At 35.1% G+C, this 14,596-nt stretch overlaps 1 protein-coding gene across 2 annotated transcripts in view; it reads left to right on the forward strand.

Moving 5' to 3' along the window:
• The first annotated feature begins 6,822 nt into the window (after window positions 1-6,822).
• Window positions 6,823-14,596, forward strand: part of LOC149535731 (ribosomal protein L29 family protein) — a 50,322-nt gene continuing 42,548 nt past the window's right edge. Inside the window, exons 1-2 of one of the 2 annotated variants that reach the window (XM_089804799.1) lie at window positions 6,823-7,026; window positions 10,138-10,325. In XM_089804799.1, the coding sequence (XP_089660925.1) occupies window positions 10,157-10,325 (169 nt within the window). In that variant the 5' untranslated portion in view covers window positions 6,823-7,026; window positions 10,138-10,156. Of the gene's footprint in view, window positions 7,108-10,137; window positions 10,326-14,596 lie in introns of both variants that reach the window. The other variant, XM_089804798.1, reaches the window with a different exon arrangement.

The following is a 14,596-nucleotide window of genomic DNA, read 5'->3' on the forward strand; positions in this document are numbered from 1 at the left end:
TGACAAAATAAAAGCACATGAAATACCAACCAAAATGGATATGCTATCATAGGAAATGAAACTCAAGTACAATCCAACCAACTATAAAATGAAAAGCACATTCATAGACAGAATAAATAACTATTAAGAAATTGATATTGTTAAAGACAACAACACATAAAATATGAATATGATAATTATAAATCATCATTTTAATGCAATACAATTGTTAAAACGTCAAAAAAAGGTTTTTTGTGATAGTGAATGTAGCGCTGTCATGTCAAAATAATCACATGAAATGTTAAAATAGTCTCAAGAGTTTTAATCCATGCTCAATCTATAGTCCCCCAAACTTCAGTTGTACATATCTCGCTCTCTCCCCTTCAGTCATTCTTAGGAATCCTTTGGCTCTTGTGCTTTCAAGCCAAAAGCTATCATAAGCCTGTAGCATGTTATCTTCACTGAGATTGGGTATAACTTTGAGGGCATCATACATTTTTTCATAAAGTGAATCTAAGTGTCTTTCATCCATTCTGATATTTTGAGTTTCCTTCAGACCAACATTTAAACAATTGATAGCATCAAATATAACATCCATGGAACCAACCATGCTGGCCTTCTTTCTCTTTGCCTTCCTTGATGATGTTGGTGACAAAAATTGTTTGCCAGTTGCACTAGATTGATTAGAAGGATTCATGTCATTATCCAAATTAGTAGCGTTATCCATTGTTGTATTAAAGTCCCCATCATCATCTATATCAGTTGCCTCATCTATAAGGTTCCCTTCTTCATTGTCACGTGTTGTTGTAGCTGCTGTCCCGTCAGCTATGTCATTGCCCACAATGTAGGCTAACTCATTGAAGTACTGAAATGGCTGCCTCTTATAAACTTTCACATTTTTGAAATCTTTTCGCTACACGTTGGCATAATCAATGAATTAGTTTTTGAGTAAATACTATATAAGATAGCTTATATTTTAAATTGTATATTACCTTGAGAAGCTCATCCCAGACACTTTCATCAGCATCCATACATTGAGTGACCTCGTTCCATGCTAAGCCACTTGTATTTTTTAATTCTTTCATAACTCTATAGGCAAGCTTTGATGTTTTCAATTTATTTTTGAAATTATCTTTTGATAGATAAAGGTTCAATTCCACATTGAACTTCCTTTTGATAGCAGTCCAAGCTTCTTTTCTAAATCCACCCTCTCCTTTTCTACCAAGGTGGACTTGCTCTTGCAACAATTCCAGATATTTGTGTTCCATTTCCCGTGTTCACAATACTTTCCTTGAACAAGAAGGTACATGGGTTGAACAAATTTCTCCATCCATGCTATTGACCAAAATTACAACTTAGAATAATGAGTCAAAATTGCATTAAAAGAATTGCAATCTCATTCATATTTTACTCAATTAGTGATAACCTACATATTGCTGTTATACTCAACCAACAATGTATGAAACAAGAAGAGGACGACAAAGAGGTGAAATAGACACTTAAAAAGCATTTTGGGAGACTGCAAAGAAGCTAGAAGATATTCTTATAGAAAAGACAACATATCAAACAGTGTACTTCATTATTAAACAATGTAATGTACAACAACATTGCTGGTACCTTACAACGAAAACAACAAGTTAAAAACATAGCATGAATAGCGCATTAAAAACATAACAGGAACGACGCAATAAAAACATAATAGGAACAGCAAGTCATATTGAATATATTTTAATTTTATTTCACACATGTATTCCATAAGAACCATATCCCAGAAATTGTATTACAGTGGCCATGAATTGTATAAAAATGTCACTAAAATCAAAATTGATTTAACTATAAACCTTTTTTATGAATTTTTGCAAGTAACATCTTAAAATAACAAATTCCTAGCAACAAGTCATCCACCATTGTTGACAGGAGAATGAAGTTGCAGCAGATGTGCCCCGAGACTAGAGTTTTTTTGGCACCAGCAATAGAGCTCGCATGATGGGGGAAGTTCAGGTGCATGAATGGAGAGTGTGAATGGTCTCACTTCATCTGAAGGTAGTAGAGAAAACCATGACAGAGGTTGGGAGGCAAGGTGAATGTAGTTGAAGGGCTTTGAAACTTGTAGACAGAAAATAAGCAACTCATTCCTCCAAAGGGTGCTACCGATCAGAATGAGCGATTATGTATCCTTTCAGGCAGAAGTAATGAATGTAAAAACAACAAATGAGAAGATGGCATCAATGCATTTATCTTACAAATAGGGAAGCATAAGTAATTTCACACCCTTTGGGTGACACAATGGTTTACACACTCCAGTCTATGGATGTTTTGTTCAATGATTTATATGCTCCATTGACAACAAATAAATTTATGAAGCTATGAAAATGGAACCCGATAGCTATGCATGTTCATCAGATTTGCATATAAAATCATTTTAATATAAAATCTCCTTCATTCAAACTTAGCTCGGATCCCAATAGAAATGAATGTAATTGAAGGGATTTGAAACTTGCAGCCAAAAAATAAGCAACTCATTCTTCCAAAGGGTGCTATTGATTAGAATGAGCGATTATGTATCCTTTCAGGCATAAGTAATGAATGTAAAAACAACAAATGAGAAGATACCATCAATGAATTTATCTTACAAATAGAGGCAAACAAATATCACAACAAAACAGTTGCTCCTATGTTTAGTAAGGGTGTTATAAGAGTTCCTTGAGGCAAGCATGAAGTCAGAAGATATATGAAATGGTATTAAGATCAAAATTGGGTTCTACAACAAAACCAAGCATATATGAAAGAGAGTAACTTTATGAGCTTGTAATGGTGCTTTAGTTTTCAAAGAGAAAAGGCTTTAATTAAAGAAGTATGATATGATCTCTCAAAACTTGAGGTTACTGACTAAGTGCATGTAAATAGCAGGACAAATACAATAGGACACAAATCACTTACATGTGAACAACTTTTGGAAAAAAATACCATTATTGATCCATCATCAAGACAAAAACAACAGGACACAAGATTTAAAACAATATTATAGAAGTTCCTTTAAAACATCATTATATTATAGAAGTTAGATTTAAAACATATCAAGCCAAGAAGACCAAAAAGTCATATCACAATTGACAAGACAATAAATGGCCACCCAGTTCATGTAGCAATGTTTGATCTAAAACGTTCAAAAACAAAATGCAATGTTCATGTTTTCTTTGACAAAACTATGCATGAGATCTATAGTCTTCCCACATTCTTTGTGCTATCTCATCTCGAAATTTTTCCCAATCATCTCTATCTCACTGAGTCATTCCATATGTCTCAAGTATTGGTACATTATCACATTATGATCATCATCCTCATCAATTTTGATTTCAAGTGGAACACCATCCTCTATTGTAATGTAGTTGTGTAGAATGCAACATACTAAAACAATCCTAGTTTATGTCATGAGTTGATAAGATGTTGCATGTCTTAAGATAGGAAAATGTTGCTTCAAAATCCCAAATGTACACTCAATTATATTCCTAAGCGAGGAGTGCCAGTGGTTATATAACTTCTGTGGAGTGTTTATTGGGTTCGCTCTTGAAAACTCCTTAAGTGATAATGTGTAGACTAAAAAGGGGCAAGAAATCCTGGTACATTTGGATATCCAACATCCACTAAATAATTTTTTCCTACAAAAATGCACAAGTTGGGTTAATTTTATAATCATTACCTCATTTATCATAAATGTGACTTTATAACCATTTACAAGATGACTTGACATACCTAGGGGAACTACTAGCAGATTTGATCTTGAGAGAGCTGAAGTAAGAACACGACTATCTACAGCAGACCCTTCCCAACCAACAATAACGTATTGAAACTTATAATCAAATGAACACACACCCAAAATATTTTGTGACAAGTGACCTTTTCTATCACGATATTTAGCTTGTATATCCACATTAACAGTAACTGGTATATAGGATCCATCAATTGCTCCAATACAATCCTATAATAACCACTAGGATGTTCAAATGTGCAACAATATGATTAAATGTAAAACAAACAAATATGTGGCACTAGGCAATTTACCTTGAAGTATAGATCAAAACGATCCTTCCCAACAATCTCTGCAGGAGTGTTCAGACCAGGGGGTACTAGATAGTCAGCACAGAGACTTAAGGTACCCTTCAACACTCTATAGAAATATCGACTAACTATCTCTCCTGAGTGACCAAAGTTGTGAGCTATCTTACGATTCCTCAAATTGTGGCCAAGGGTATGGAGTAACATCACTAGTTGTTCCTCTACTGTTATGTTTAGTGTATCTTCAATGCTTCCTTTTTGCCTTAGAATATTGGCTAGTTTAAAGAAAGCTCCTCTACTCATACGAATTTGATCATGACAATCTGTCTCATTAGAGTGGACAATTCTCTTATTAAAAGGAATTTCATCTCTTTGGCGCTTACGCCTCTCTCTTCTACCCTCTTGTGCAGATTTTGCTATGACTACTGCAAGGTAGGCAAGAATAGCATTAAGAACATGAATAAGCCTAGTCTTCCTAACAACAACTGCTTGGATTCTTATATCTTTAATAGGAGCCATCAATAACCTAAAAATAAGTAACAAATGATATCAGAGAGATTTAAACTGCTCTAGAATGAAGGTCACACATTGACTTGTTTCTTCTTCGAAGAATGAAGAAGGTTATTTCTTGGATGGATGAATAGCAAAAAATTCCTTATATATCGCCCTTTGAGGATACTTCTAATCTTGATCTCAAGGGAGAAGAGGTTATACATAAATGAGTAGCAGCAAAAAAGAAGACATCAACGACAAAATAAAATTCTCAGCAACATGGAGACTAATAAAAAAAGAAGACAACAACAACATGGAGACTAATCAAAAAATTCTCAAAAAAATAAAATAGGTGGATTTTTAGTTTGCAAACAAGGTGAGTTTGGGTAGTTAAACTTACCAATTATTGAAACTATATGCAGTCTCTCACAAATTATGTACAAGATCTAATTATTATCACTCAACTCGCACAGTTGCATACAACTCGGTAAAACACAAACACATTAACAATCAAGCTGCTATTGAAAAAGACCATAGAGGATTGAAGACCATATCCAAGAAACCCTCGGAGCTTTCAAACCTAATAAATTTTAATGAGAAACTGCTTAGATTTGTGGAAAAAAAGTAATATAGAGAGTCAAGTGCCAAACAAAGATATCCCAAAAATCTTAGAGGACTTTGAAGGTTACAAAGAGGGGTTTTATATTTAATGCAACCTGTAGTCAAAATAGACAAATAACTATCAATGGACTGTTTATGATAAGCCCATCTTCTCATAAAAATCGGTATCATAATAGTATACTGCTACTATTACATGATCAATTATACTTCTACTGTATCATAACTGTATAGGCAACCAGGAACAACCAAAAATATTTCCTCTTATTTATCTACCATTTATATTCACCTAACTATCACCTACTAGACTCCCCTCATGCATGTTGACTCTTCCCCCTAACCAAATACTATGGAATTACTAGGAAACATGGTATACTCTGTGTCCAACACAGGCTTCCATGATTTAACCATGTGCATCTTGCTCCCATGCCAAATTATGCACACTGTCCAACACATTTTTGTGCATTTTTACCACGAATTGTCGTCCCTAGTCTCGAGCTGCATTAACAATGGCGTAAATTTAAACATGTGGCATTAACAATGGTGTAAATTTTGAATTTCCGTTTGATTGAAGGCCGAGCTTAAATATTCAACTTGAAAATGAATGTACATCTGTATAAATCACACGATTCCAGATGAAAATGCAAGAACCCTACAGCTCAATTAAATAAATATCAATGTATTGATACATAGACACAGATCCACACGAAAATGTAATAAAAAACAGGAAAATGAGAAATGTGATAAAAAAGCGAAAAAGCCAAGTAGGAAAACCTCCATTTCACTACAAATAAAGATTTGAATCAACCATATTTTAACCCCTCTGACTACTTGCCCTGAATCGCTACAGCAATATATTTGAAAAGAAAAACCCAGTACCTGTAATGCTCTAGAGAATGGCGGCTGAATTTCAGGAAGAAGACTGCAAATACCCAACAAATACCTGCAAAAATCAATAATGCCCTTCAAATACCCGTAAAAATCAACAATGCCAAGCAAATAACCGCAAAAATCAACAATGCCAAGCAAATAACCGCAAAAATCAACAATGCCCACCAAATACCCACTAAAGTGGAACAAAATGGAAAGCTCGAAAGAAGCAGAGAATGTTGAAACCCTAATTAGAGCTGATAGTGGAGCTGAAAACACACTTTGTTAAGCCGTTGTTGAGGGGAAATGTCGAATACCTGCACGCAAGAGAAGATGCCATGAATAAAATCTCAAACCCCTGCATAATATTGGAAGAAATGGAAAATAATTACCTCTACAATAGCTCGTGTCACAAAGAATGACAAAACACAGTCACAGTCCCATTGATATGGTGAAAACCTAATAAGATAGCTGTGACAGGTTTGTAACTCACGGACTTAAAAAAAAATTCATTCCACTTTTCATCTAATCCTCAAAAAATGAAACTTCGAATTGAATTCTCAATTCCAACTATCGAGACGAAAGACTAGAAACCTCATTTTGGCCAAAAATTAGAATACTGAAATTCTAATTCCACTTTCAAAATTTCACCCCAAACACCAATTTTGTCAAAACTAAGTTTTGCGTATCCCAATTCGCTAATTTCGCGAAACATTCGATTAGCTCTCTCTTCATATCCTTCCTTTCTACCTATAAAATCTCTATTTTCCCTCTTGAATATATGTACCCATTGCACACAAAGGTACGATTTTACTAGTAGGTAATTCAATTTCCATGAATTGATTGATGTAGGCATAACCATTGCACTCTTTTTTTCAAGCGCTGGTAGTACAGAATATAGAAGCCTTAAATTAACTGATCTTTCGTGAACGCAGACAACACCTCTACGAGACTTTTAAGCAGTCAGCTGGACCTCTGGAGTGATTGTTCCCCACGGAGGACGACAGCAAGGTACGTGTTCGGGTGCTTCTAAAACGTCTCTTCTGATATTTATTGCGTTGTTTTCATGAGGCTTCAGATTTTTAGCATCAGGTACATTTTTTCAGCATTTTGAGGGTGTTTGTATGGTTTTGCTTGAATTTGTGCATTCAGATTTATGTGAGTAGAATCTAAACTGTTCAACTATTCTCCTTGCTTAATTTTGAATTTTCGACGAAGAATAGCAGGGTTCGGGTTTGAGGGTTTCTGTTATATATTTGTTTCGGGAATTTTTTGATTTGTAGTAACAACTGCGAGTTTTATTAAGTGAAGCTTTTCACAGTGGCGAGCTCCAGGGACGCCCTTTTGTGACGTTTAGTGTTTTTATTACCGTAGAGAAAATACCGTCGAAAATGGAGATTTTAATCGCAGTCATTACAACTACTACAAGCTCAGCATAAAGACGAAGCCTCGGAGAAACGGACATATTTTCTGTCATGAGTAATGATTTGGGTTTAATTTTATCGGGGAGTCAGATGAGGAGGAATGCGAACAATCTATGTAGGAAAAACTGAGGAAAAATGAAAGTATTTCAATCGATAATGAATGACCGATGTTCAACAAAATAATGAAGTCGGTTTATCCGCGGCCTACGTTAATTTTGCAGGGGATGGCAATAGCTTTTATTGGTGTGAATGTTTCTTTACAAGTAAAACAATAGCCGAAGCTACTTCCCTATTAGGAGATGCTCTCATCCTCTTTGGTGAGAATTTATGTCTACAAGGAAAATGACCCAAGTTTTTAGGGTATTGTATACGTCGGAGTTACATCGTTAATGGTCTCATTTGAAGGTTCATTCTGATTTTTGGGTTCCTGTTGTAAGATTATTGCCAATGTAAATGCTAAACAAATTACACGAATTTTGTAGACAAAGTGAAATACCTCTTGTTGAGGACGTCATTACGCCATTATAGCCTACGATTATTTTAATGGCCATCTCTACTAGATTTTGAGCGCAGTTGCATATATTAATCAGTGTATCAGACAATCAACAATCTTAGCTGAATGCCAATACCTTTAGATTTGGTATAAAGGTTTGCATCTGAAGAAATTCTGTATAGCTCAAAGCATTTTTCTGTTGCAACTAAATACCAGGAATGAAGCCATCACTCAGCCTCTTCAGAATTGTTGTAGTAAATGAGATTTTTCTTATTTATCACATTGTCCTGGGCTCCGGGTGTCATTATGATGGCCTTATCTCATCTACATTGCGGTAAGCTTCCTTGCCTTTACAAATACATGTGAGGAAATTGGGAAATCTGATAGCCTATACGATGTAATGTGAATGAATTTCAGAACTGAGAGAGAAAATCTTAATTGCAGAATGGTCGAGATAACTAATGTGCCTAATTTTATATTCTTTTAATGGTAATTTTAATCAGTAAGCTCTCATTGCTTTGTTTTCTGCTGTATAAACAAGGCCTAAAGTGAAAACAAAAAAATGACAAGTGGCCAATAGTGTGTGTGCTATCTGAATTACTGAGCGAGGTGTTTCCAAAAACCTAAAAGAAAAACTCGAGGCCATAAACCTAAGAATCCTAAATTCTTACGAACATTAGTGCTCATTGTCTAAAGTACAAAGCTCAAACCTTTCTGTTCATAACTCTATTTCTTTATGCATACTTTTATAGCAGTGAAAGGCATGTAAACTTGGATTGATAATCTTGTATGGTTGTCCACATCTCCAGGTGATTTAATTTATGCTGTTGATGTTGATGGTGAAGGCTTTTGACATCTTTGAGATTAGGTATATTGAAACCAGCAAAATGTGTACAGTGGTTCAAAACCTCTAGGGAAACTGTGATTAGAGGGAGTTAAGTGCAACCTGTGTAAATTTGAGTTCCACAAGAAGTCGAGCAATCCTATTGCTACTTGAACACTACCCCTGTTGTGATGGTTAGTTACAAAGCATGGAATCTCTAAGCCATCAGGCTGCAGTTATCGGGGTAAGTGCATTAGGAGTCTCCTCCAGTGAGTGGTTTAAGTAAGCATATTTCTTGATTGAAGGACAACCAGTTCTGAAGTTAATTTCCACCTCTCGGGCCCTCTCCTAATGTTGCCAATGGTGCCAGATGGGACGAATTAACCTCGATCCCCCTTTTTATTTCCAGCCGGTTGACACAACTGCTTTATGATAATGTAATACGAAATGGCTGGTTATTATCAGCCATTTTCAAAACATCCGTTCAAATGAAACTTTGTTCAATTGTCTTTTGTATATATTTGGGATAGATAGAGTGGTTAGGGAACGCTATCTATGATTATACTTGCAACATTTTAATTTTTATATGAATACAAGTGTCTTCAATGAATCTTTGTATATAACTGGTTTGTTTTGGATGGGCATAATGTCCTCTTTTCTGAATATCAATCAGAATGCAGCTTTGTTCAGTTTACTGTTGTATATGATTGGGACATATAGGATGGTCAGGGAATATTATTTTGCATTGAGAAATCTATCTGGATGAAATTGTTTTGGATCCATTTTTAGATGCTGATGTTTTGGGTCTTATTTCTAGATCCTATTTAAAGAATTCAGACCCAATTTACACTTGAGGTCAGGTCTATAGGTTAGATCCAAAAAATTGGGATTGAAAGGTGGATTATATGCAGTTGCATCCAGATAGATGTTTTGAAGATGAGAACCTGTGAAATAATATTGGTTACCTAATGTTATCTCATGGTTGTTGCTTAATTCTGCATTATTTTCTGTAATTGATCTGGGAGCACCCTTAACTATAATTTGTTGCTAAGTGTGTGGAATTTATCTGTTTTAAAATAATTTCTGACTGTTTTGAGCTTTTAATAATGTTTGTTTTTTCGCATATGGACAAGTGCATATGATATTGCTTGCCAGTATTTCCATCCATTAAAGTAAGAATTCTTTATCTCAAGCCATCGATACTGAAGAAAGACTGAATCATTCAATAGAAACCAGAAGCAGCAATATATATTTTATAAGAATTATGCTTTATTTGAGAATCATACTACAAAACAGTTACTATAGTTCTGTACTACGCACCGAGAAGGGCAATTTTATGCATTAAATCAAATTAATCACACAATTTTTTGATGTTTTTGTAGGTATTTTGGCCGAAGTGCAATGGAAACAATTCCAATGTTCTTATCGAGAATTTTTAGAAGGTCACTTTTGGCTGCAGTCAATTCTGAAGCAGCTGCAGCGACAACTTCCACTATAACTACCCATAATCCACTGGAGGAATTTTTTGAGTCAGATAGAAGCTTGGATGATGAGAAACCCAATGTCTACGGTGATTACAGTCTATCTACATTTCTATTTTTAGTTTGAAAGTTGTTAGAAGATGTCAAATTTATATCTGCTTTGATTGCCTCCAATAGTGTCAGAATTTGAGCATCCAATGTTTATTAGATTAACTAACAAGTAGAGAAGTTATGGGCAAATTAAGATGCATAATGCATATTATTTTGTAATGTAATCCAACTGTGCTTACAAGACATAGAAAAAAGGAACTAACTTGATCATATTAGCGATACTTCCTATTGGGTGACCTTGAGGAGACAACGTTAATACCCTTGTTGGTTCCGATTGTCATAATGAGTAGAGAAAGGTATTGGAGGTTTTTGTTTTGGACTTGAGACTTTTTTTTAAAATCTTGGAAAATATAATTTCTTCCAATCCCAATGTCTTATCTGCAAATTCTAAGTTTTCATCGTATCTATTCTAGAGATTTTGTTTTGGGAAATTTCAATCTAAACCCATGAAATTTGTTGACTCCAATGGTCAACTTATATGGTGTGCGTGATTTTGATATTGTTACTTCCAAAACTTGTCAGGTTCTATATCAATTAGGATGGTAGAGCAATAAATTAAGCTAAAAAGCCCACTGAAAATGGATCATCAGGAACAGTTTTTGTCTTCCAGTTGGAAAACCAATAAAAAAAGTCAATACATGGCTAAGTTGTCAATTTGGCTGGATACTATATGTCAGTATGGGTTTGGGTTGGCTGGCACATAAATATTATTCCTTCCCCATTCTTGTTAAGGCCTATATATAATATTGAAAATATATGAAAATGCCCATAATTTGCAAACAAAAAATGTATAAAACTGAAAACATGATTGATAGTGTGAAAGGTAATTGATAATTCAATATGGTATGTCAAATAACTATAAAAAAATGCAACCTATAATCATCATCTTTCTCTTTACCTAGAGCATCAAATTCATCACTTAGTTGATTTGCACCCTTAGCAACTGCAATGCCACCCCCGCTAGCTCATCTTATATAGGAGCTGCGTCACTATCTTAAGAGATTGAGAAAAGTCATGTAGCAGATGCATCCAAGTTTGCATGCATAGGGGTTACATCCCAATCTTTTGTTGCCTCTTGCTTGCAGTCAATTTGCTTTTGTAAAAGGAATTGCAAGTTTGATTGCACATAGGCCAACTCTTATGCCTTCTTTTTTGGTAGCCAACTGGTTTCACTCAAGCAAAGAACTGACAACTAGTAGAAATTGGAGAGGAAGTTGAACAAGATTATTAAGAATGTTTAAAAATTTAAAATGTTCACTAGTGATGAAAAAGTGATTGTAAGAGGTTGTAACTTGGAGGTGCATAGAATCCTACCCATGAAGGCACCTCAATGTTTGCGTTTCCTCGTCTTGGAGAGCGCTAAGCTTGTGTATCTTTGATGATATGAAGTTGCCAAACTCATGAGAAGACATATATTTGAATTTGGGAATTCTTCATAATGTATTCTTTTAATTGTCAACAAATTTTGTGCTCTTGGGCAATAAGTATTTATTGTGCTGCAACGTTTGGGAGAATACTCAAACCCAAGGTATGCAAGGGTGTGGTCATCTTGTTCCAATGATTCATTACGATTTTTAGAATCTTTTAAAAAAACACTTTTTTGTGATCTTTATCCTTGGTTGCTGTTATGTGCATTTTGAATTTTTTAAAATCTTTTTGGAGTTGTCACAGTCATATATTTCTCCCAAACATTGTATCATCAGACCTGATATTGGTAATGATGAGCTTGGTGAAATTTAAGATTTAATTCACATAAGCCAACTAGTCATTATCCAGGAGCAGTGATTTCACGTTTGCACCTTTGTGAATTTTCTTACCTCCATGCATTCTAAATGCCATTGATGACCATGGACTTCAATGCTTCTTGCACCTTCACTATTTGTTTCAAGCAATTGTGTTCCATGTGAAATGAGTCTCAACAACCTTATAGAGTGTAAAAAATAACAAATTAATTAAAAAAGTGATTTCACATCAATTTATAATTTAAATTTTATTGGAAAGAAAAGGCAATTGTAAAATTATTGAAATTTAAAAACTTGGCTTAATTAATTCCAACTTGGAGAAGGACCCGAAGAAGGGTTATGGCACATGATCAATTCTTTAGAACATCTAAATTCCTCACCCTCAGAGCACATTTTTTTCATCCACTCTATCACTTTGCCAATTATTTACATTGCCAAGTTGAGGGAGTTGATGATTCATGGGGTCCCAAAAGTGTGACTTTATGTTACCTCCCCAACAAAACTTGTTGCACTATAATTTTCGGCATTGTTCATTATGACTTGGACAACAATTTCAGTAGTCACCATGAGGATTTTGACAATGGAATTTACATCCTCCACTCGCTCCACACAGTCAATCACCTTCCGAAATCATTATCCCTTTAGTACACCTTGTGATGACATTAATGATTCTCACAATCTTACCATCTATTAGAAACAATGTAACATCGATGTGAGTTTACATCAGGACACAGGGACATTGGGATAAGTTTTGGGTATGGGAGAAAAAGGGTCTCAATTTTAGGATGATGGGGGGATGTTTGCAGGGGTGGGGTTAGGGGTGGCTGGATACTATACATATTGCATATGTAACTTGGAATGCTAATTATTAAATGATGTTTCAACTTTCAATATAACATACCAAATATTGAACATAGCAAAATTGCAACACGAATTGGAACCCTTGAATATTCAACATAATAACATAACGATAAACTTATATTAGTTCTATCAAAGATTTAAAATCAATAATCAAATATGAAATATGATATATCATAAAGATAATCATTATTACAATGAGTAAGACTAGCATGATTTGAAATAATGAATCACGATTGATATCAAAATGAGTACAAAATCACGTTGAAATGTTAGTAAGGGAGGCATGTAATCAGCCCCCAAGCCAAAATCCTCATCACCGGAACTACTAGACTCCTCATGGTTAAGTTATACCAAAGGAACACCAGGTAGCCTTACAGCGGCTTTTGCTGCAATCTCTTCCTCATCAATCTAAGTTGGATCCTTTGGCAATATATCTCATCGTGCTACTGGGCTCTCTTTGTACATTCGTGACTTGTGATCTACGACATGCAAGACAATGTGTACAACAACTAGCTTCTCCGCTCTCTTAGAGTTAAGTCTGTTCCTCTTAATAGAGTGGATGATGCTATAAGTAGACCAATTCCTCTCCGTAACTAAGGAACTAGAAATTTGAGATAGCAAACAAATGGTCCTTCTCAAAAAATTAGAAAAGTAAAACTCTTTAAGTTCACTTAAAAAGTTAAAATTAAATATAATAAAATTTAAAATTTAAAAATCGTCATGCCTACTCTTCTGATCCATCTTCGTCTTATGCATATTCATCTTGTCAATGCGCTCTCACACTTCCTTATGTAGACTCTTGATGTGCTTGCAAAGTCTTCTGCTCCAACACTTGTTCTGCTCGCTTGGTCCATCTTCCTCAATTTTGGTGCAGTCCTTGGACTACCTCCATATACAATTTGGAATAGTGATCTACTAGTGCTCCTATTGACATAATTTATTGTAAGCAAATTCTGCTTGTGGTAAGATTAGGTTTCTCCCCTTTGGTTTATCTTCTACTAGACATCTCAAGAGGTTACCTAAACTTCTATTCATTATTGGAGCTTGCCCATCCGTTTGCAGGTAATGAGCAAAACCAAACAAATAATTTGTTTTCAATTTCTTCCACATTGTCCTCCAAAAGTATCCAACAAACTTTGTATCATGATCTGAGACTATGCTCTGTGGTAGACGGTGTAGTCTTACCACCTCTTTGGAGAATAAATAAACAAGGTGGAGAACATCATGGGTCTTCTAGCAAGGAATGAAACTAGCCATCTTGGAAAATCTGGCAACCACTACAAATATTGAATCATTCCCTCTCCATTTCCTAGCAAACCAAGTATGAAAACCATACTTATATTTTCCTAGGGCCTTGATGGTATAGGTAATGGTTGATAAAGTCTTGTATTTCGACTTACTCCTTTAGTCATTTTACATACTTAGCAACTCTCCACAAATCTTCTCACATCTTGTGACAATTGTGGCCAACTAGAGTAATAGGTTCCTTGCAAGCCTTCCAAGCCTCTACAAAATCAAGATCCTCAGGGTATGGGGTCTTGAGTTCATTGAACCCAATTGCTTCAATCTGCATTCTATCAACAAGGTTTGCCTCCTACCTAAGGCATTTGCAACTTTGTTAGACCTCCCACTTCATTACTTCAACA

The sequence above is a fragment of the Cupressus sempervirens genome, chromosome 10 (assembly GCF_028749045.1).
Source record: "Cupressus sempervirens isolate cs-2001-9-10 chromosome 10, ASM2874904v1, whole genome shotgun sequence".
NCBI lineage: Eukaryota > Viridiplantae > Streptophyta > Pinopsida > Cupressales > Cupressaceae > Cupressus > Cupressus sempervirens.